Here is a 24,888-nt window from a genome sequence, read left to right on the forward strand (position 1 = left end):
AATTGCTCGATGCTGAAATGAGTATTAGTGGTGAGGCTGTGATGTTTCTGTGCCTTTGAACGCTCAGAAATGCTTGTCCAGACAGGTAATACGAACACAAAAAGTAGCACAGGCCACCGAAAACAAAGCAGTAAGACCAGCTCCTACTTTGAGGCAGATTTAGAAAAGTGTGTGACTGTTTTTGTTGGCTTTCGTCAACAACACATCACATATGAGTAGTAATCAGTCTAGGGTAGGTTACTTTTACCATACCATATATTAATTTAAGACTTTTTAAAGACCTTTATAAGACTATTATAAATTAAATTTCAGATATATGTTTTTTTTTGGTAATTGTCAATGGATTTTTTTTTACTTGTCCCATTAAAATTTTAAATTAGCCACATTTTAGAAGTGCCAAAACAAAACAAGCAAACCCTATAGTTATATAATTAATATTAGTAGTAGTATTTTTCTGTCTCACTATTTTCTAAGTCTAGGAAATGCCTCTTAATTTAACATATTTTAGATATTTTGACCAGAAACAAGACAAAAAGTCAAAGTAAGACTTTTAGATTTTTAGATCAAAGTGAGAACAAATAGATTTTTATACACAGCTGAAATCAAAATTATTCGCCCCTTCTGTGAATTTTTTTTTCTCTTCTTTTTCCAATATTTCCCAAATGATGTTTAACAGAGCAAGCAATTTTCCCACATTCATTCATTCATTCTCTAACGCTTTTCCGGGGCTGGGTCGCAGGGGTAGCAGTCTTAGGAGAGAACCCCAGACTTCCCTCTCCCCACACACTTCCTCCAGCTCCTCCGGGGGGATCCCGAGGCGTTCCCAGGCCAGCCTAGAGAGTCCCTCCAGCGTGTCCTGGGTTTTCACCAAGACCTCTTCCTGGAGGGACATCCCTGGAACACCTCCCTAGATAGGCGTCCAGGAGGCATCCGAAAACGATGCAAGAGCCACCTCAGCTTAATTTTCTCAATGTGGAGGAGCAGCGGCTCTACTCCGAGCTCCTCCCGGGTGACAGAGCTCCTCACCCCGTCTATAAGGGTGCGCCCTGCCACCTTGCGAAGGAAACTCATTTCAGCCGCTTGTATCTGAGATCTTGTCCTTTCGGTCATGACCCAAAGCTCATGACCATAGGTGAGAGTAGGAACGTAGATTGACCGGTAAATATAGAGCTTTGCCTTTCCCCTCAACTCCTTTTTCACCACAATGGACTTATAGTTTGACCGCATTACTGCTGCCGCTGCACAAATCCGCCTGTCATCTCACGTTCCATCCCTCCCTCACTCGTGAACAAAATCCCAAGATACATTGGCTGACTGGCTAAACAAAATCCCAAGATACTTAAACTCCTTCACCTGTGGACTTTCCTCAAACCTGGAGATGGCAAACCATCTTTTTTCCGCTGGAGCATCATGGCCTCAAACTTAGGGTGCTGATTCTCATTTCATTTTTCACAGTATTTCCTATAATATTTATTTCTTCTGGAGAAATTTTTGTTTCTTTTATTTTGGCTAGAATAAAAGCTGTGGTCAATATTATTAGCCCCCCTAAACAATATTTATTTTTGCTTATCTAATTACCCTAACTCAGGGGTTCCCAAACTATTCAGGCCGCGACCCCCAAAATGACAATGCCTCGCGACCCCCAATATCCTCTGAGGTGGTTATAAATACAGAAACCTTGCATGCAATGGCACACACACACCAATGGACCCAAGTTCTTCTTTTAATTTTTTTAATGTATGAGAGCTGTAAATGGGCCACAAAGTTTAACCAGGTGTTATGAAATCTGCTGCATCTGACGCTATTGCTGTGTCTTTAATACAATGTAATTACCCCAGGGGTTGCAATCCAATAGAAGTAGTAACTATAAGCTACTATAGTAACTATATATGGTATAAACGACTACTTTTTTCTCTTCAGTAGGTTATGGATAAAATATGGTAATTCTTATGGTTTAATAAAAATAATTAGATTTTTGGAAATCACCAGGCGACCACCCTTCATTGTCCCGCGACCCCTCGGGGGGTCCCGACCCCCACTTTGAGATCCATTGCCCTAACTTACCCTAACCTAGTTAAGCCTTTAAATGTCACTAAGCTGAAAAATATCTAGTCAAATATTATGTGCTGTCATCATAGCATAAAATAAATTAGTTATTAGAAATGAGTCACTAAAACTATTATGATTCGAAATGTGTTGAAAATAATCAACAAAAAATAAAGGAAAACTATATATATAGGGGGGCTAACAATTCTGACTTCATTTCTACTCCCAATTACACCAAAGTCTTGTCAATCTGCCAACAACTCACCCCCCAAACCAACAAAAAAATCAGCCGAGAAATAAGCGTTTTGCTTGTTGGAGCTGTACAGTTGTGTGGTGTCTGATTGTTGCAGTCGTCCCATCGATTTATAAAGCTCTAGTAGCATGTGTGCCCCCTTTTCCTGGCGTAGTTCACTTCCTGAAGCCTGAAACACACGGACCACACAAGCGACTGGCAGCGCTCCAGTTCTGCTTGGCTGCCGTCAGCTTTCTCCATTTCTCTCCCCTCTTTTTCCTTTAACTTCTAAAGCAGGGCGTTCGGCCTCGTCCTGTCCTTAAAAACCTCCCTTCGCTAATTTCGCTAGGAGCTGCCATGTGAAATAATCCATTGTTTGACTCTTCAGAGAGAGTCGCGGCACGGCAATTAAAGAAACGAAATCTAGACGGATGTATGTTTTCCCTTTCTTCCTCCATGCGTTTTATTCCTGCGCGTGATTGATGCGCTTCTGACGGCTCCGGCTGATATTTGATGTTGAAAGCGTGCTGGTGTTTAAAGAGCGCGGGGTGTTATTGCGGGTCACGGCACTATCAGATGGCAATTTAACATGCAGGCGGAGGTTTTGCCCAGATATGAGGACGGGCTGTGTTTATACACCCCGGATTATTTACCGTCATTAGGCAAGGATACACACAGAAAACAGCTTTTCTTTGGAGGGTTTAAAGATAACATTGAGTATCAGGACTGCTTTGGGGGAAATTAATACTTGTGTTTATAAATGATACATTTCATTTAGCCATTTATTATATTGCAACAATAAAAATGTTCTTTTAAATTTGGGGAGGAAGGAGGAGTATCAGTTTCCACAAAAATATGAAGAATTTTTTTTCATAGTTGATGATTTAATGAAAAAAATTATATGATCATGACCACAAAAACATGGATTTTATTTCATCATTGCTGATATTGTGCTGTAATATAAATATATATATATACTATCGGTCAAAAGTTTGGAGTCAGTGCGATTTTTAAATGTTTTAAAATAAGCTTATCCTGCTCACCAAGCTGCATTTATTTAATCAAGAATACAGTACATATTAGAAAATTCATTCATACATTCATTTTCTTTTCGGTTTAGTCTCGTTATTAATCTGGGGTTGCCACAGCGGAATGAACCTTTTACTCAGAGGATGCCCATCTAGCTGCAACCCATCACTGGGAAACACCCATACATTCTCATTCACACACATACACTCAGGGCCGGAGTGGGACTCCTTTTCAGCCCTGGAGTTTCAAGCCTTAGACCAGCCCACCTCAGTTTACGACTGACTATATTAAAATAACGTCATTTCGAATTCAGTTTAAAATGACACAATCACGTATTTTTCAAGAAAACAGCTGCCTTATAAGTTGAAATGTTCAACAACCCAAACAGTATTATATGTCTTAACAATAAAAATAAAAATAAATAAATTAGATAGGTAAGGATTGAACTCGGGTCCTGCAGTGTTGAAACGCAACGTGCTGACCACTGAACCACAATGGCGCTATTGTAAGAAATATGTCTATTGACGACTTAGGGTGCTTTCACACCTACACTTTTGTTTCGGAACGTGTCTCGATTGCCCAGTTAGCGCGGTTCATTTGGCATATGTGAACAGGGCAATCGCGCTCTGTTTCCCGCCAAAGTAATCGCTCCGAGATCGCTTGAACGAGGTGGTCTCGGCTCGATTGAAACGAACCCTGGAGCGGTTCGATTACAGTGAGAAAGCGATCCGAGAGAATAATGATTATGGCGGGAAGTTTTGCGAGTCTCCGGATGCCCGCAAACGAGTGATGATCTCCCGGTAATCTCGCGTCTCCCTCCCGGTCCTTAAATAGGCATCGTCGCGCACCCTTCTCACCCCTCCCCACCGCATCTCTCCTCAGACACATCGCGCGCACCCTGTCAAACACCACCAAACCACCACCTCTCCTGACAGCTGAGCGGGACGCTGCAAAATAAACCCTGACACCCTGACCAAAGTGAGGAGAGTTTACTCACACGTGACTTGTTTTAGCTCTTTTGGTCCGATTAGAAACTTTGCAGTGTGAAAGCGAACCGCTCCAAGAGCAAAGAGCAACAATGTAACAATTGTAATCTCTGTTTCGGAACAACTGAATCGATTCACTGGTGTGAAAGCACCCTTAATCTTTTTCTCCCCTTCCTAGATTACTGATCAATTTATGTCAGATTTATTAATGTAGTGAATCATCTGATTTTCATTGAGCAGGTTTAATATTCAATAATATTAATTATTCAAATTCTTATATTCACTAAGGTGCCGCTGTTTGAGGACGAATAATAGTTACGTCATCATTAACCTGCGGGCTGCATTTTGCTCACGGGGCTGCGAGAAAATAAATAAAAAGCGCGGAGCTGCGGCAAAATAATAAATAAAAAGAGTAAGACTATGGTCAAATAAATTAAAAAATGAAAAAAAAAAAGTGTGACTGCTGAGAGTGCAAGAAGCTAGGGACACCGGCCCTCGCGGTCAAAAAACGGACCTCCCCACCGGGAATTCTCCCGGTCCTCCCGATTAGCCAATCCGGGCCTGCATACACTATAGAAAATTTACCCTACCCAATTCACCCTTACCCCATGTCATTGGACTTGTAGGGGAAACCGGAGCACCCGGAGGAAACCCTCGGAAACGCAGAGAGAACATACAAACTCCACACAGAAATGTCAACTGACCCAACCGAGGCTCAAACCCAGTGTCCTTTTTGCTGTGAGGCGACAGCACTACCTACTGCGCCACCGCGTTGCCCTACATTGTAAAGTTGTGAAATGTTATTGCATTATAAAAAACCCTGTTCAAAAGTAGTCTATCATTTCATTTATTAATTCATTCCTGTGGTTTTAAAGATGTTTTAGCAGCGTCATTGCTCCAGTCTTCAGATAAATTAATACTTGTGTTTATAAATGATAGATTTGATTTTGCCAACGTTAATACAATAAAAAAAGATTCTTTTAAATTTGGCAAGTGGGAGGAGTATTAGTTTCCACAATCTGATCTACAGAGATTTTCACACACAACTATCTCTAGGGTTTACAGAGAATAGTCAGAAAAAGAGAAAATATCCAGTGAGCGGCAGTTCTGTGGGCGCAAATGCCTTGTTGATGCCAGAGGTCAGAGGAGAATGGCCAGACTGGTTCCAGCTGATAGAAAGGCAACAGTTCCTCAAATAAGCACTCGTTACAACTGAGGTCTGCAGAAGAGCATCTCTGAACATACAACACGTCTAACCTTGAGGAGGATGGGCTACAGCAGCAGAAGACCACACCGGGTGCCACTCCTGACAGCTAAGAACAGGAAACTGAGGCTACAATTAGCACATGCTCACCAAAATTGGACAACAGAAGATTGGAGAAACGTCGCCTGGTCTGATGAGTTTCCATTTCCGTGGCGACATTTGGATGGTAGGGTCAGAATTTGGCGTCAACAGCATGGATCCATCCTGCCTTGTATTTTTTGTTTAAGCTGGTGTTGGGGGTGTAATGGTGTGGGGGATATTTTCTTGGCACACTTTGGGCCCATTAGTATCAATTGAGCATTGTGTCAACGCCACAGCCTACCTGAGTATTGTTGCTGACCATGTCCATCCCTTTATGACCTCAGTGTACCCATCTACTGATGGCTACTTCCAGCAGGATAATGCACCATGTCATAAAGCGTGAATCATCTCAGACTGGTTTCTTGAACATGACAATGAGTTCACTGTACTCAAATGGCCTCCACAGTCACCAGATCTCAATCCATTAGAGCACCTTTGGGATGTGGTGGACTGGAAGATTCTCATCATGCATGTGCAGCCGACGAATCTGCAGCAACTGCTTGATGCTATCATGTCAATATGGAGCAAAATCACTGAGGAATATTTCCGGTATCTTGTTGAATCGATGCCATGAAGGTTTAAGGCAGTTCTGAAGGCAAAAGGGGGTCCAACCCGGTACTACCTAATAAAGTGTCCTGAGAGTGTAGTTCATTCATTCACTTTTTAATTGCAGAGGTCTCAACACAGTGGAATGAACCACCAACTATTCCAGCATATGTTTTACACAGACGCTGTCCTTCCAGCCACAACCCAGTACAGGGAAACACCCATACACACTCATTCACACACAAACTGTCCAATTTAGTTCATCCAATTCCCCTATAGCACATGTCTTTGGACTGTGGGAGTCGGGACTCGAACCAGCAACCTTCTTGCTGTGAGGCAACAAAGCTTACCACTGGGCCACCACGCCGCCCCACACAGTTTATTCACTTAAAAATAGTTTACTCACTTTTTTAAATAAAGTAGGCAACAACCTAGTACTGGGAAACACCCATACACTCACATTCGCACACACACACTTATACACTACGACCAAATTAGTTTATTCAATTCACCTATTGCGCATGTGTTTGGACAGTGGGGGAAACTGGAGCACCCGGAGGAAACCCATGCCAACATTGGGAAAACATGCAAACTCCACACAGAAATGCCAACTGGCCCAGCCGGGACTCAAACCAGCAACCTTTTTGCTGTGAGGTGACAGTGCTAACCACTGAGCCACTGTGCCACCCTAAATCGCATTTTATTCATTCATTCATTCATTCATTTTCTTGTCGGCTTAGTCCCTTTATTTATCTGGGGTCGCCACAGCGGAATGAACCGCCAACTTATCCAGCAAGTTTTTACGCAGCGGATGCCCTTCCAGCCGCAACCCATCTCTGGGAAACATCCACACACACACATTCACCCACACACACACTACGGACAATTTAGCCTACCCAATTCACCTGTATCGCATGTCTGTGGGGAAAACCGGAGCACCCGGACCTTATTGCTGTGGGGCGAAAGTGCTACCCACTCCGCCACTGCGTCGCCCTAAATCGCATTTCAAAATATATTAAAATAAAAAAAGAGTTACTTTCAATTTTGATTATTGCTGTATTTCTTATCAACGCAGCCTTAATAGGGATTTTTCTAATATAATAGTACATGATGTAGTATAGTTTAATAAGCTCTTCTGAAACTCCTCCAAACACAAAAACCGAGTAATGCCAGGCAAGTTTTTTCTGTCCTGAAGAGACTAGCAGGCTACTTTCTTTTTTCTTCACCAAGGCAAAGTTTTGTTCCTCGGCTTTAAATCTAATATTGTGGATTTCTTTGCCGTAACAGGATCTTTTCACTTTATTGGAGTGGTGTCCATTTGAATATTTGAGCTGTACTGTTGAGAGATGTTTTTGGCGCTGGCGTAAACATAAGAGCACTCTGCATGTCTCACAGGACATGAGCGTTGGGGATTTTCCTCTCCTTTCAGCTGAATCATCCACATCCCTGGAAAGTTCGTCTCAGAACTTTAAATCCTATAGTCATTTGCTTTGTCCTCTCCAGAACGTGTTCATAGACACGAATGACAATGATATGGATGAGATTTACTCAGGATAAAAGTGAATGGTAAATGTGACAAATCTAAATGATGGTGTGCATGAATTATTACCAAACTGTCAGTTAAAAGTCTGTAATAAAAAGTCAAAAATCTCATAATGATTTCAAATATTTTTCATCCAAATATAAAATAAAAGATAAGAAATTTTTTTTCTCCAGTGTTAGTCATAAACTAAAGTCATGTAACTGTAAAAGAAAAAAGAGAGAGACACTTTCTGTAAGTTGTTCAGGATAGAAATGTCTGCTAAAAGTGGAAACATTATGACTGGAAACTGTACGATTCCCCTCCAGAGTTTTCTATGAGCCAGAGTTTGTGATCACACGTTACATCATGAATATTTTCCATCTCAAAAATAAATATTAATAAGATCAGTTGTTTTACCTGAGCAAAAGAGTTTATGTTATGTTGTTTTATATTGGCATTTCTTTAGCACATTACTTTAATTTATGTTAGTGTTTGTTCCCACCACAGAATAAAAATAATATTTACCTGCATATTTTTCACAAATCTGACTTTTTTTTTTGATAAATGTGACTGTATCTCCAATGTTAGAAACTTAGAAACTTGCAATGCTGTGAAAAAGAATTGTGAGAGTGTATTGTATATTTGTGGACTGTACATTAATAATTACGGCTTGTTGATGTACACTTTACACATTGTAAATGTGTTATTTCTGAATTGTACAATTGACGGACAGACGGATGGATGGATGGATGGATGAATGGACAGACGGATGGTTGGGTAGATGGATGGATGAACAGATGGTTGGGTGGATGGATGGATGGACCGTTGGATGGATGAATGAATGGACAGATTGGTGAACGGTTGGATGGATAAATGGATGGGCAGATGGACGGATGGATGGATGGATGAATGGACAGACGGATGGTTGGGTAGATGGATGGATGAACAGATGGTTGGATGGATGGATGGATGGGTGGACCGTTGGATGGATGAATGAATGGACGGATTGGTGAACGGTTGGATGGATAAATGGATGGGCAGATGGACGGATGGATGGATGAATGGACAGACGGATGGTTGGGTAGATGGATGGATGAACAGATGGTTGGGTAGATGGATGGATGGATGGGTGGATGGACCGTTGGATGGATGAATGAATGGACAGATTGGTGGATGGTTGGATGGATAAATGGACGGACGGACGGATGGATGGATGTATGGATGTATGGATGGACAGTTGGGTGGATGGACGGATGGATGGATGGATGAATGGATGGATGGATGAATTGATGGACGGATGTATGGACAGTTGGGTGGATGGATGGATGGATGGACAGATGGATTGACGGATAGATGGGTAGATGGATGGATGGTTGGGTGGATGGTCGATTAGATGAATGGATCGATGGAAGGATTGACAGATGGATTGACGGATGCATGGATGGATAGACGGATGGACGGTTGGGTGTATAGATGATTGGATGGATGGATGGATGGACAGATTGGATGAAGAGATGAATAAATGAATGAACATTGTGAACTGACTGAGATGGATGGGATGGACTGATAAATGGATTGATTGGAGGTGATGGAATGGACTAAATAAATTGGATAGATAAACTGGATTGACAGATGGGATGGAGGGATAGTATGAACTACATGAATGAACGGATGGATGGATGGAATGGACTACATAATTTGGATGGATGGACTGGACTACATGAATGGATGGACTGACTGACTGATTGATCCACTGACTATTTAATTGCTTGATCGACTGACTAATTGATTGATTGATTGATTGATTGATTGATGAAGGGATTGATGAAGGGATCGAAAATGGAAAAATATTTAGTGACAAATCTTATTTTGACACATATTTAGGGAAAATACTTTAACATTTTTCAAAAACCCAACAATACACTCTGCAAATTGATAACCCTTTCATTTTGTTGGGGGCTGTTTTTACCCTATTGACTTCCATTATAATCACATTTGTTGATTGCAAAGCCTCGACACCATATAATCATGCATTTTTGATTGTTGGTGGTTTTTCCTGTTGGGAAGAGGTAAAACGTGTCATTTTTATTGTTGATCATCAGTTACAGCACTTTATAAGAGTGTAAGAGAGACTTTTGCCAGTTACATTGATATGTTTGAGAAAATCAAAATAAGCAGCTCAGCTCTCAGAACATAGTAAACATAGTAACTGTACTTCTGCACACACACTATAATCTGCTGTTTTACTTCAAAGTAGAGGTCTGCATTCCCGCGGCTGTCCCGCGGGCGCCGCAGGACCCGACTAGATTTCTGCGGCGCGGGAATAAACTTCCGAATAAATCGCGGGAGTGGTCGGTAACGGGTTTAATTTGGGACGGGAGCGGGCTGTCTAGCAATATCGCAGATATTGCTATGCGAATGAGAGAGAGAGAGAGAGCGAGAGCGAGAGCGAGCTTTGCCTGTGTGTGTGCTTGGTGCTTGTGTGTGTGTATGTTAGTGTGCGCGCACGTGAATTAGAGAGAGAGAGAGAGAGAGAGAGAGCTTTCCCAGATAGCAAAATACACTCGGGCCAGTTCCGGCTAGATTCTCGCCTGCCGGAGACTTACCACTCAGCCCGGCTCCGGCTGCCGGACTCCGGATGCTTGTGGACTCCCTGCCCGACTCCGGCTTGAATCAATCGGGCCAGATGCGGCGGCCGTAAGCGAGCCAACGCTGCCGCATTCGCGCCGGAATCGGCCCGAGAGTAATGTGCGCCGCGGCCGGGAGCTGGCGCGACTCAGTATTTATATACCTTGATATAAAACCTTTTTGGTATTACATTAATACTTGATACATGGTATTACAAGCCTTTGAGTTGATATAACAGCAAACGCCTGTGTGTCTGCTTGGTGCTTGTGTGTGTGTTAGTGCTCGCGCGAGAGAGAGAGAAATTTGTCTATGTGTGTTTATACAGACAGCTTGGCTGTCTGGACTGTATAGCTGGGGGATTTTCGGTTTTGTTCTCCCCCGCTCTTTAGCTGGATCGGGCGCGGCGGGCAGAAAACGGGGCGGGTCGGGCAGCGGGACAATAAATTCTTAATATAAGCGGGAGCGGTCGCATTCGGGCTAAAACCTAGCGGGTGCGGGCGGGAGCGGGATTCAAAATTTAGTCCCGCGCAGATCTCTACTTCAAAGAACTCCATATAAAAGACAGAACCTTTTTGTTGCACAGGCCTATCTAAAGAGTCAATGCTGCCAACTGATAATCAACAGTAAAAATGACAAATTGTACCTCTTCCCAACAGGAAAAGCCACCAACAATCAAGAATGCATGATTATAGGGCGCCAAGGCTTTTCAATAAAAAAAAAAGTCATCTTTATGGAAGTCAATGGGGTAAAAAGAGCCCCAAACATAATGAAAGGACAGTTCATTCAAACAATACACATTGGTTACCCCTTATAAAAGTTATTTTGCATAATAGGTCCCCTTTAAGGGAATTAAAGACTCAAAGTGCTCGACATTCGGTCCTGAACGAGGAGCTGTGTTTGCTCAACCGAACTCCAGAGCACAATCAGGTTTTGCGAGATTGAAAGAAACTCTGGCTCGAACCCATTGGAGAGCAGCCAAGCTTTTTGCAGGAGTTTCTCTTTTCTTCTGTGTGATATTTACTTTACTGCCATTCAGCACAAAACAACCGAGACTAGACAGACAAGGATGAAAAAAAGTTCCTCTTTAACACATATTCTTCTCAAGTATTGACACAACATTACCGCCGCAATAAAAACGTATCAGAAAACGTCTGGAAAAGGTGGTTCATTTGTGATGTGTTTTTTTCGGAGAGTGGACGTGGCGTGACTCGTGCTCTTTATTGCAGGATAGAGGATTGAGTCTGTCCTCTTTTATGGGAAATGAATGAATAAACATTGTCGGCTCATGCTTTTGTCGTGACTCACAGGCATAGTTTCAAGCATGCTAGGAATAATAGGGAAATAAAGCAGTTGTGTAATTTGACTGTGAATTCTTTTGGATCGACGCCATGGTGTAAAAAAAAAAACCGACAGCATGCGCGGGCAGGTAGAAAGTCGATTTACTTCCCCTCCTTTTGTGTGCTGCTCGCTATTGTGAAAACTGAGATCTGTGCGATTAGAGATTGAGAGATTACTGATGCATCTGACCCACATACTGATCTGAGCATTCGCGTTGCTGTGTTTGTTTGGGGAATAATGAGGTTTAATGGTTGGACATTTTACAGAAGTAGATGAATTTTTGTCATCGCTTGTGTACTCTTATGTCATTTCACTGAAAAAACTTAGCATTACTTAGCCTTGTTTCTATTCCAAATATCTAGAAATTCATAAATCAAGAAGTATTTTCTAGACAGATAGAAATAATAAGTTGAAATTAAGTCAGTTTTTCCTTAAAACAAGTTAAATAATCTTCCTGTGGGGTAAATAAATGCATCACATTTTAAACAGAAAGCAACATTATTTTTTCTAATCCCACTGGCAGATTATTTTGTTTGTTTTTAAAGACAAACTCACTTAATTTTGACTTATTATTTTGGAAAACAGAGCAATATATATATATTTTTTTTTCCTTTTTTTAGTAACTTACAGGCAATTTTGGTTGCCAATAAGACTGTAAAATTTACAGTAATTTCTGGAAATTTTGGATGCCAGTAAGACAAAATTTACCAGCACACTGTACTGTAAAATTAGCAATTTTGGTTATCAATAAGACTGTAAATTTACAAGCCCACTGAAAGTATATAATTACAACGTACTGTAAAATTTACAGTAACTGGCAAATTTGGTTTCCAGAAAGACTGAATTTACAAGCGCTCTGTAAATGATTACAATTTACTGTAACAACTACAGCAACTTACAGGCATCTTGGTTGCACTGGCAATTTACAAGTCCACTGAAAATAAATTATTACAACTTACTGTAACATTTACAGCAACTTACTGGCAATTTTGTTTGCCAAAAAGACTGTAAATTTACAAGTGCGCTGTAAGTTTAATTACAATGTACTTTAAAATGTACAATAACTACCAATTTTTGTTGCCAGATAGACAGTACTTGCAAATTTAATCATAAGTTAATAAGTAATTACAATTTACTGTACAATTTACAGTAACTTATTGGCAATTTTGGTTGCAAGTAAGTCTGTAAATTTACAAGAGCACTCTGAATAAATAATTACAATTTACTGTTAATTTAACAGTAATTTAATAGCAATTTTAGTTGCCAGTAAGACGAAAGTTACAAGCATGCTGTAAATAATTATAGTTTACTGTTAGATTTACAGTAATTGGCAAATTTCCGCTGCCGGTAAACTGTAAATGTACAAGCGGACTGTAATTTAATAATTAAAATTTTACAGTAAAATGTACAGTAAAGTCTGGGAATTTTGGTTGCCAAATTTACAAGCACACTGTAAATTAATTACAATTACCTGTAAAATTTATAGTAAGTGGTCATTTTTGTTTTTCAGTAGGACTTTAAATTTACAAGCGCACTGTAAACTAATAATTACAATTTTAGTGTAAAAACCAAAGCAATATTTTAACTTGTCTAGAACATTTTTATAAATGTGCTATGATATAGGAATATCATATTTTTGACTCTTCTTGAGTCATACATTACACTTAAAAATGTACTGTAAAATTAGCAATTTGGCTACCAGTAAGACTGCAAATTTACAAGCAGACTGTAAATAAATAATTGCAATTTACTGTAAAATGTACAATAACTGGAAATTTTGGTTGTCAGAAAGGCTCAATTTGCAAGTGCACTGTGAATAAATAATTACAATTTACTGTACAATTTACAGTAACTTACTAGCAATTTTGGCTTGCTGTAAGACTTTAAATTTACAATACCACTGTATATTATAAGGTTACATTAACTTACTAGCAATTTTGGTTAAGAATACAAATATACAAGCGCACTGTAAATTAATAATCACAATTTACTGTAACATTTACAGTAACTTACTAGCAATTTTAGTTGCCAATAAGAGAAAACTTATAAGTGCACTGTAATTTAATTACAATTAACTGTAAAATTTACAGTAACTTACCGGTAATTTTGTCTTTCAGTAAGACTTTAAATTTACAAGCGCACTGTAAACTAATAATTACAATTTTAATTTAGAAATACAGCACAGTTGTAGTTATTTATTTTACAGTGTGCTCGTAATTTTACAATCTTACTGACTGCCAGAATTCCCAGTATGTTACTGTAAATTTTACAGTACATTTTTACAGTGTAATTTTTGGAAAAAAACAGATTATAGTTTTAAGTTTGCCTTCAATTGTATATCTCAAATATCACTTCCACTTAAAAAATAATGAGTGAACATACATTTAATTAATACTTCCTCTCATAAAACAGTTGTCAAACCAACATTAAAGTGAACGTTCATTATTTGAATGTCCTTTTAAGAGTTTACTTCACTCAAAAAAAATGTCATTGGCAAATGTCATATTGAGACCCACAAATTGATCTTCTGCTTAAAATAAATGCAAACTTTGACCAGATATAACAAAAGCACCATAAAAGTACCCTGAAAATAGTCCATACGACATACGAAGCCATACTATTGTAATCAAAGCAATGAAAAAAGTTGTAATTTGAGCTCTGAAATAGCGTTAGCATATGTTTCTTACACAAAACTGTGATATCGCTTCAAATATAGAACCAAGACTTTAAATATAGAATGTAAATTTCACCCTATTGTCATTTCATGATGTTTTGGCAAACCTGAAAATGGCTCTTTTTCCTTCAAGTGAGAGTAAACATTAGCCAAAAATGAACAAAACACCACAAAGTACAGTAAAAAAAGCCTCCATATGACAGTTGTTATTAATTGGAAGTGTTTTGATAGATTTGGGTCTAGAAATATACTTGTTATTGGAGCTTTAGGCTTGTTTGCATGTTGCATTACGGAAATACATCATATAACTTCCAAAAACTTAAAACATAAAGCATAAATAAAAAGAAATATAGTGGGTTTTTTTCTAAGCAAAATACATCCTCATTCTCTTTCAAGACAAAAATTACAGTTCTGCCATCAGTTATTCACCTTAATAACATTCTAGGACATTTACAAACTGTTTTTTTCCATAAACATTGACCAGGAATGATCATGAATACCTTAAAAACACAGAGGAAATTTTACTTTTAATCTCTATTGGCTGTGTTCTGAAACAATACTTTGTATGTGTGTAATTTACAGTACTTTCAGGGTGTTTTTAAGCTACATTCCCAATTTGCATTCAATATATTGAAAACAACAGCATTAACATTGTTTGTTTTTACGCAGACTACTCCTTAAAGAGTGTAGTTCACTCAAAAAATACAGATCTGTCACCTATTAATCCCCCTAATGTAATTTTATGATCTCTGAGGCAATCTACACTAAGATTTTTTTGTCTTTTCATTTACCAAAAACCACAGAAAAATCAGAGAAACACCATACAAGTGCATTTAAAGACCATATTGTGCAATTTTGCAAGTGTGTTTAAGATATAAGTTGGAGTCTTTTTTTGCATCAGTTTATCACACAAAATTACAACTTAAAATGATTTGAAATATGCAGCATGAACTATTTTCAACCCAAGCTCATTCTGAAAACGTAGCCCCATGGACGTTTCTGGAGTCCGTAGCTGCGTCCCAAATCGCATACTTATGCACTATTTTACGCCATTTTGTAGTATAAATAGTGTAAGTAGTGTGTTCACATTGAAAACTCTCAAAATAATAAGTGCACTTTAATTACCCGGATGATGCACTCATTCAGCCGCTAAAACGAAGTGTGTAATGATGGACACTTCACGCACTCAACGACCGCAGGTTTGCTTACGTAGCGGAAGGGGCGGGGCGATCGGACGCACATGTTGAATAACTTTATTTATTTTGGATGGTAAAAGCAAAATTCTCTATAAAAGAGTGATTATAGCGCCTCCCGATGGTGAATGCGGTTATACTCACGGCAGGTATTATTTGATAATTCAGTCGTTTATTTCACTGATTTGGCAACAGTCAAACGTCATCAGGGAAACGGTTTGAATTTCCGCTTAGTAAAAAAACATTACTCGTGATTTACGTGGCCGGAGATACCGTATGGCCGCATTTGGCCGCATCAACAGAATCCAGAAAATAAAAGCGAACGAGTTTGTGACGGGGCGAGAATGTGGCGAAATCCGAAAAGGCGGTCAAAGTCGGACGAGGGCTGGGATGGCAGTTATTTAGCCTGTCGGACAGACGGTCGCTCGATAGCGGCCTCCGGCAGCCTTTCGTGCAAGAACAGCAAGGGTGCTGCACAAATATGTACCTCCCGGGACGTATTTCGCGGCCTCCAGAAACGTCCGCTGGGCTACGTTTCGACAATGAGCCTGGGTTGACTATTTTTATGGCACTTTAAGGTGTTTATGAAAACTTTGTCATTGTTATTTGTCATTATTTATCAATTTTGTATTTTATGGATCAACATTTTTTCATGAAATAAAATTAACAACACCATAAAAAGTCGGTAAATACTAAATACTGCATGGCTTTTGTGCTGTGTACTGCATACTATAAATACAACACATAATTTTGTCCAACATGAAATATGGAGCATAAGCAGGTTTAACTGCTATGATGTTTTTATGCATTTCCCAATTTAAATAGCATTGAGAAAATATTTTCCATAACACCTTTTCAGTTTCTCAATACAAAACAATACAGGTTTGCAACAACACGGTGAGAAAATGATGTCACCCAAAGATATCATTAAAAAAAAAAAAAAAAATCACAGTTCTGTCAATCACTGAGATTCACTACTACGCCATGTAAGGGTAATTCGTAAATCTACATACTGCATTTTTGTGTATATTTTAAATACAATGACAGTAAACATGTTGTGTTTTTTTCTTCCAATCATTCCACAGACATAATCAAGTTATATCGGTTATTATTCATCACATAAAACAACTACATGGCCTCAAAAAACGTTTCAGCTTCAGGGCATTCCCTGTAACGTCATACTGAGTTGCAGTGCAAGTTCCTGTTCGAATGGAAAATACAGGATACTACATTACCATTTTTCACTACATTAAAAAAGCAAAAGCAAAAGCAAAAAAAAAGTACCCCTTTTTAAGACTCTCAAGAATGTTAAACATATTTTTGGGTGAACTGTCCCTTTAAGACTGATTGAAGATTGATCAGAATGGAGCAGTAGGTGTATTTAAGAAACACTCTCCTTTTTTTTTTTTTTTTTTTTAAAACAGGCTCTTTTTACAACTCCCTTAGAGGGTAACAGTTGAGTTTTACCATTTTTTTAATCCATTCAGCCGATCTCCGGGTCTGGCTGGAGCACTTTTAGCTTAGCATACAGTAGATCGTTGAATCGGATTAGACCAGGGGTTCTCAAACTTTTTTCATCAAGTACCACCTCAGAAAAAATTTGTCTCTCCAACTACCACCAAAATGAGTAGTATTGAAATACAGTAGCGTAGTAGGCCCAATAAAGCAGCTACAAGTCTGCAAAGTTAAAAAATCGTGGCAGATTACCTCAGAAATATAGGCTGTATGTCATATATGGCATATAATATACGTCCTTTTTGGTAAACTTTGAAATGTGTATAGCATGTACATGACATATTTCATTCTTCCGCGTACCACTAGAAAGAAGCCTGCGTACCACTAGTGGTACACGTACCTTAGTTTGAGAACCACTGGATTAGACCATAAGCATCATGCTCAAAAATGACCAAGGAGTCTTGATAATTTTCCTGTTTAAAGCTTGACACTTCTGTAGTTTCATCTTGTATTAAAGACTGACGGAAAATGAAAAGTTGGTATTTTCTAATATGCCAGTAACTATACTCTAATTATGCTGTAATAATTAAGCATCTTTGCTGCCATACCATGGCGGCAGCAGGTGCAATGAACCAGAAAATTGGCCAACCAGGTCTAGCTGGAGCCCGTTTCGCTTAGCTTAGCATAGATCATTGAATCAGATTAGACCATTAGCATCTCACTCAAAAATGGCCAAAGATTTTAGATCACTTTCCTGTTTAAAGCATGACACTTCTATTGATTCATTGTTCAAGACTGATGGAAAATGAAAAGTTGCTATTTTCTATGCTGATACATAGGAACTACAGTTAAAGTCAGAATTATTAAATCTCCTGAATTATTAGGCCCCCAGTTTATTTTTTCCACCAATTTCTGTGTAACGGAGAGAGGATTTTTTCAACACATTTCTAATCATATTAGTTTTAATAACTCATTTATTGTTATGATTGATTTATTAATTTATTTATTTTATCTTTGTCATGATGATAGTACAAAATATTTGACTAGATATTTTTCAAGACACTTCTCTACAGCTTAAAAGGACATATAAAGGCCTAACTAGGTTAATTAGGTTAACTAGACAGGTTAGGTTAATTAGGCGTTATCGTATAACGATGGTTTGTTCTGTAGACTAGCGCAAAAAATATAGCTTAAAGGAGCTAATAATGTTGACCTTACCCATATAATATACTCAATGTGACCAACTGCTTACACAGGGACCCTATGCTGCTCATGTTCAAAGTTACCAAACTGGAGACTATTTTCAGGTGCTGCATAATATCACTGCGCCTGCTGTAGCCATTGTACAGCAGCAAAATTCCTTGAGTTCCTTGAAACTCTTTTGTCATTTAAAATGCTAATGGTCTAATCTGATTCAATGAACTATGCTAAGCTAAGCTAAAAGTGCTCCTGCCAGACCCGGAGATCAGTTGAATTGATTAAAAAATGGTAAAACTCAATTGTTTACCTCTAGGGGAGCTGTACAATTAGCTTATAATCAAAAAAGTGGAGTGATCCTTTAACTGCAGTCTCTGTCTATTATGGACCCTTTTCACAGTCATCATAATCTTAAATCCTTGTCATTTTTTTTTTTTTTTTTTTTAGAATATGCAAAAATCATACAAATACAAGAAAACATCAACAGATAACAAATACAAAGCAACAAAACAAAAAAACAAAAACATCAACAATAGTCAGGTACTGGTATGTGCGTGAGTGTGTGCATGTGAGTCATTTTTTTTTTAAGTTTGTATATGTATTAACATATGTATTTTATCATCTTTGCATCAAAATCCAAAAAATAAATAAACAAAAAAATACAGCTTATGCAAGGTGTCTGAACTATAGGCTATAAAAAACTGCATCATCTCAGCAGGACAGTAAATTTGACATTGTTTTCTCTTATGGCTGCCATTATCAGTCTCGCACAATTCTTTTATTTCCTTGATAACACCATTGTGGAGTTTTCTTTTATTATTTCTGCAAATAAGACCATTGTTGCACTCTCCCATTCACTGCGCTCTAAAGTATAACCAACTATGACGACCTCCACAACCCAGAAAACCCAGAAATGTGAAAAGAGTCCTTGTTTATTTTGCGTGAACTGTCCCTTTAATACTGAGTGATTAGAATCAAGCAGGAGGGGTGTTAATTGCAATCTCTGTCTAATATTGTTCGTTAGGACACAGACAGAAACTGGAAGACCCCCCTAAACCGCCGCTGTTCTCCGAGCGCCTGAGCGAATTAGAGCGTTTACGCCAGACCACCATGAGAGTCGCTGTGCAAACCCAGAGTCCCCGGCCGTCTCTCAACGCCACGCCGAACTCCTTCAATCCACAGGGGCAAACGCAGATCTCAGGTAAACCGGCTCAGGCATTTTCCTTTCCTTTAAAGGCCCACTACACATTTCTTAAAAATAGGCTCATTTGTATAACTTAATAAGCTAAGCTTAGCTTAGCTTAGCATAGTTCATTAAATCGGATTAGACTATAAGCATCTCGCTTAAAAATGAACAATGAGTTTCGATAATTTACAGTATAACTATTCTGTTGTTACATCGCGTACTAAGACTGACGGAAAATAAAAAGCTGCTATTTTCTAGGTTTCAGTGATTTTATGCAGTGCTAATATCAGTACGCTAATAACGGTACGCTCCCTCTGCAAGCAGGTGGTCACCAGTGTTGGCTAAGTTACCCAAAAAAGTAATTTCGATAATTTCGCTAACCATTTCCTAGCCATATCAGCATAGAAAATAGCTACTTTTCATTTTTCGTATAAATACTGTCTATTTTTAAAGCTTACTATTACCATTTCTGAATCCGTTCATCTGAACTTTTAGCTTAGCTTAGCATAGTTCATTGAATCGGATTAGACCGTTAGCATCTTGCTCAAAATGACCAAAGAGAGTTTCGATAATTTTCCTGTTGACAGTATAACTATTCTGTAGTTACATTGTGTACTGAGACGATAATAAAAAGTTATTTTCTAGGTTTCAGTGATTTTACGCAGTGCTAATATCAGTACGCTAATAACAGTACGCTCCCTCTGCAAGCAGGTGGTCACCAGTGTTGGCTAAGTTACCCAAAAAAGTAACTTCAATAATTTCGCTAGCCATTTCCTAGCCATATCAGCATAGAAAATAGCTATTTTTCATTTTTCGTATAAACAGTCTATTTTTAAAGCTTGCTATTACCATTTTAAAGCTTAACTTTAAAGCTTAACTTTTTACAATCACCATAAAAAGTTACTCTGATAATTTCGCTAGCCAATATTAATCTAGAAAATAGCAACTTGTTATTAATTCATTCATTTTCCTTCGGCTTAGTCCCTTTATTCATCAGGGGTCACCACAGCCGAATGAACCACCAGCCAGTTTTTATTTTCCTTATAAAAATAGTCTCTTTTTACAACTCCTCAAGAGTGAAACTGTTGATTTTACCACTTTTGAGTCCTTTGAGATGAACTCCAGGTCTGGTGGTGCACTTTTAGCTTAGCATAGATCATTGAATCGGATTAGACCGTTAGCATTTCACAAAAAAAAAAAATACCAAAGAGTTTAGGTGATTTTCCTGTTTAAACTCTGCAGGCACAGAACATCAACATGATGTCATATTGGCGTTGTACCCTAACGTCACGTGGACGTTGGATTTTGTTCGGAAATGAAAATCGGCTTGATGCCTAAACCCAACATCAGGCCTACGTCAATGTCCAAAGTCCAACCTAAAATTAATCTAAAATCAACCAAATTTCAACGTCCAGTCATGTTACTTCTTGAAGTTGTGTGGACGTTACCACTTTGTCATCTATCAGACGTTAGATTTTGATGACTTTTCGACACAACCTAAAATAAGCCAAATTTCAACATAATTTGATGTTGTTATTGGACGTCAAAATAACGTTGTCCTTAGACGCTGGCTAGACATTGAATTTTGGTCACCTGACATCATGACCTAAATCCTAATTTTAACATCTTATGATGTTGTGTGCCTGCTGGGAAGCTTGACTGTTTAAATTTTTGAGAATTCAATAATAATTTGCAAGCCATTTCCGAGACAAATCAACCTAGAAAATAGCATTTTTTTCATTTTCCGTCAGTGTTTACACGTGATGTAACTGCAGAAGAGTCAAGCTTTAAATTAAAAAAAATTGTCAAAACTCATTGCTCATTTTTAAGCGAGATGCCAATGGTCTAATCCAATTTAATGATCTGTGCTAAGCTAAGCTAAAAGTGTGTCCCCGCCAGACCCAGAGATCAGCTAAATGGATTCAAATATGTTAAAACTCAACTGTTTTAGTTGAATAAAAAGAGAGTTGTACTGTAAAAAGAGTTTACTTTCCACCCAAAAATGTGGAATGTTCCTTTAACGCAACTATTTCAGGCTGTCAGCCTTCGTCCGTCGTGACTTTTATTACTGAGCCACCATGTTTTGTGCATTGCACAAACATCTGTATTCAAAAAAACAGGTAGGTTTATTCAAGGCCTGATTAGCTGGAGATAAAAGCAAGCGAGTGAGTATAGACTACATGATGCAAGAAATGGAAATGTCAGTGAATGAACATCAGATTTAAACAGAAGATACGGAAAGACATGCCAATTCCCAAATCCTTTTGTCTAGTTTTACTGGAACAAGGCATTATCTTTGTTTGGGATTGGCTGATTACATCACCTTAAAGGGACAGTTCACCCAAAAGTGTTTATTCATTTACTTCACGACTTCCAAAAGATGTTTAGATGAATCTTCATGCTACACATCGAGAGTCTTCAGAAATCCTATACTTTTAAAATGAGGAATAAAAGCAAATTTAAATCTTCCTCTCCATTCTCAAATCTCATCTCAAGCCGTCCGAACCGGGTTTTGGCAATGACTAATGAAGATTCCCCTGTTTTTGTTCCATGGAAAAAATAACAGCTCATGGGTTTGGAAAGACATGAGAGTGAGTAAATAATGACAGATTTTCATTTTTGGGTGAACTGTTGCTTTAATTCCATTACATTTGTCCAAATATTTTCATTAGTTCCTGCTTCACTTTTGGCGTCCATTGGAGCATGGGGTGTTTTTTTAATGTCTCTCGCATGCGCTCGGTTTTGGAGTTTGCATAATGTTTGCCATTCTCTTGGATGCTTTCCAGTCTCTCTCCCGTCAGAGCGGACGCTGTGTTTACTAGAATACTGTAGAAAACAAACAGGAAACCGTTCTTGGCTCTGAATGTGATTAAGCTATTTACATACCACAGCCTTTTATACTAGTCTGCTCAGACTCGCACTTCACATTGTTAAAAAAAGGAAGGTCACCATCTTTGTGTGCATCAAGAGGGGTTTTGGGGGGATACACAAGAAAGTCAAAAATATAGTCTAGTCAAAAAATATATATATATTGCATTGCTCTTTCATGACAGGTAAACAGAACCTTCTTTTCTCGTGCATGCACTTTTTTTTTGTAATTGTTGACTGCACTTTATATTTTTCCCAATGGTGATTCCCATTATATATTTTTTGTGATTTTAATCACATCTATTATCTATATTATTTAAGCAGAATTAACATTAAAATAATAAGATGGCAATAAAGCATGCAGTATAAATACTTTAATTTAAATATACAAGAACCATATCCATTATAAATGTATGTATTGGTTTGAATTTATTATTTATTATATAAAATATATGAACTATTTTGTTGATATTTTGTGCTTTTTGTATTTTATTTTAAATAAATAAATAAAATGAACACATTATATTTTACTTGAATGATATGAAGCCTGTTTATAGGACCATTAGTATTTATTATTATTTATTTATTTTTTGCATTGTGACATTATCTTATGGTAATTAAAAATCAAATAAAATTTTAAATTTAATTTAGTAATAAAATTAAATAAAAATATTTTCAAATTTATCTCTTTCTTGATGGATGAATATAGACAGACAGACAGACAGACAGACAGACAGACAGACAGACAGACAGACAGACAGACAGACAGACAGACAGACAGACAGATAGATAGATAGATAGATAGATAGATAGATAGATAGATAGATAGATAGATAGATAGATAGATAGATAGATAGATAGATAGATAGAATTAATGAAATATATAATTGATGATGGATGGATGGATGGATGGATGGATGGATGGATGGATGGATGGATGGAAAGAAAAATACAGTGATGGATGGATGAATGGATAGGTGGATGGATGGAAAGGCAAATACAATGATGGATGGATGGATGGATGGATGGATGGATGGATGGAAAGGGATGGATGGAGTGATGGATGGATGGATGGAAGGATGGATGGATGGATGGATGGAAGGATGGATGGATGGAAAGGGAAATACAGTGATGGATAGATGGTAAGATGGATGGATTGTTGAATGGATGGATGGAAAGAAAAATACAGTGATGAATGGATGGATGGATAGGTGGATGGATGGAGAGGCAAATACAATGATGGATGGATGAATGGATGGATGGAAAGGTAAATATAGTGATGGATAGATAGTAAGATGGATAGATTGTTGAATGGATGGATGGAAGGATGGATGGATGGATGGATGGATGGAAGGATGGATGGATGGATGGATGGATGGATGAATGGATGGAAAGGGAAATACAGTGATGGATAGATGGTAAGATGGATGGATTGTTGAATGGATGGATGGAAAGAAAAATACAGTGATGAATGGATGGATGGATAGGTGGATGGATGGAAAGGCAAATACAATGATGGATGGATGAATGGATGGATGGAAAGGTAAATATAGTGATGGATAGATAGTAAGATGGATGGATTGTTGAATGGATGGATGGATGGATGGATGGATGAATAATTGGAAAGCAAACACAGCGATGGATGGATGATTAAATAGATGGATGGATGAAAAGGGAAATACTAGCATAGATGGATGGATGGATAAATGAATAATGGACGAATGGATGGACGAGTGAATGGAAAGGCAAAATCAGTTATGGATAAATGGATGGATGAATGGACTGAAAGGCAAATACAGTGATGGATGGATGAATAGATGGATGGAAAGGGAAATACAGGGATGGATGCATGGATGGGTGATGGAACTGTTTGTACAATATGTGTTTTACAGTATAATACAGCCCTTCATGTTCTTGACAGGTTTCATGAGACTCATTATTATTATGTGGTGCTGGGATACACTTGATTTCTGAGCTCACCATTGTAAACTGAAAGAAGAGAGCAAAAACACAAACCTCCAAGGACAGTTTACTGATGTCGTCTCATTTCTGTTCCTCTCAGACCCTCGGCAGGTTCAATCCTCTCCGCCCTGGTCCTATGAGCAGCCCTATCCTCCATACCTGAGCCAAATGACGTCTCCCTCCATCCACTCCACCACCCCGCTGTCCTCCACCCGTGCCACCGGCCTGCCCACCATCAGCGACGTGCCACGACGCCTCTCAGGTACTCACACCTGCAGAAACCACACAAATTAGGGTACGCTCACACTACGCTATCCGGACCATGCCCGGGTACGTTTCTCAAATTGTTTAACAGGTGTGAGTGCTCTGAATCAGGCCCAGGCTTGACTCAGTTGGCCAGTCCTGACCCGGTTGCAAGAGGAATGCCAGAGCCCGGTTCAATTGTAGTGTGCAAAGTGCGTCTGAGCCTGAAACTGGAGACATGACGTCACTTTTATACTGTTTCATATGGATTTATTAATCATTCTTACTTTTCAATGCACATGAACTGTCGTGGTTTATTAAAAACACAAACCCTTCGCTGCACGTCAGCTGCACCTTCAGCAAACCTCCCAATACCTGCAGCACGAGGACTTTTATGATCGTTTATGAGCATTAAAAGTAATGGATCTGTTCAGCTAA

The 24,888-nt window shown here is 38.6% G+C and overlaps 2 protein-coding genes and 1 long non-coding RNA gene across 6 annotated transcripts in view; 2 read left to right on the top strand and 1 right to left on the bottom strand.

The window, feature by feature from the left end:
* The window catches only part of cdc5l (CDC5 cell division cycle 5-like (S. pombe)), a 453,211-nt gene that overhangs the window by 406,969 nt on the left and 21,354 nt on the right, over nucleotides 1-24,888 (top strand). The window lies entirely within an intron of this gene.
* Nucleotides 1-24,888, top strand: part of runx2a (RUNX family transcription factor 2a) — a 169,350-nt gene that overhangs the window by 111,274 nt on the left and 33,188 nt on the right. For 2 of the 3 annotated variants that reach the window (XM_068214369.2, NM_212858.2), the window contains 2 exon segments: nucleotides 19,216-19,392; nucleotides 24,308-24,469. In XM_068214369.2, the coding sequence (XP_068070470.1) occupies nucleotides 19,216-19,392; nucleotides 24,308-24,469 (339 nt within the window). 3 annotated transcript variants of the gene reach the window in all.
* Nucleotides 1-24,888, bottom strand: part of LOC141378507 (uncharacterized) — a 122,881-nt gene that overhangs the window by 19,896 nt on the left and 78,097 nt on the right. The window contains exons 3-4 of one of the 2 annotated variants that reach the window (XR_012393209.1): nucleotides 24,262-24,479; nucleotides 19,919-22,203 (exon numbers count right to left, since the gene is read on the bottom strand). This is a non-coding gene — a long non-coding RNA (uncharacterized lncRNA). Of the gene's footprint in view, nucleotides 1-19,918; nucleotides 22,204-24,261; nucleotides 24,480-24,888 lie in introns of those variants that run through there. The other variant, XR_012393210.1, reaches the window with a different exon arrangement.

Source organism: Danio rerio, chromosome 17 (genome assembly GCF_049306965.1).
Source record: "Danio rerio strain Tuebingen ecotype United States chromosome 17, GRCz12tu, whole genome shotgun sequence".
NCBI classification, from domain to species: Eukaryota; Metazoa; Chordata; class Actinopteri; order Cypriniformes; family Danionidae; genus Danio; species Danio rerio.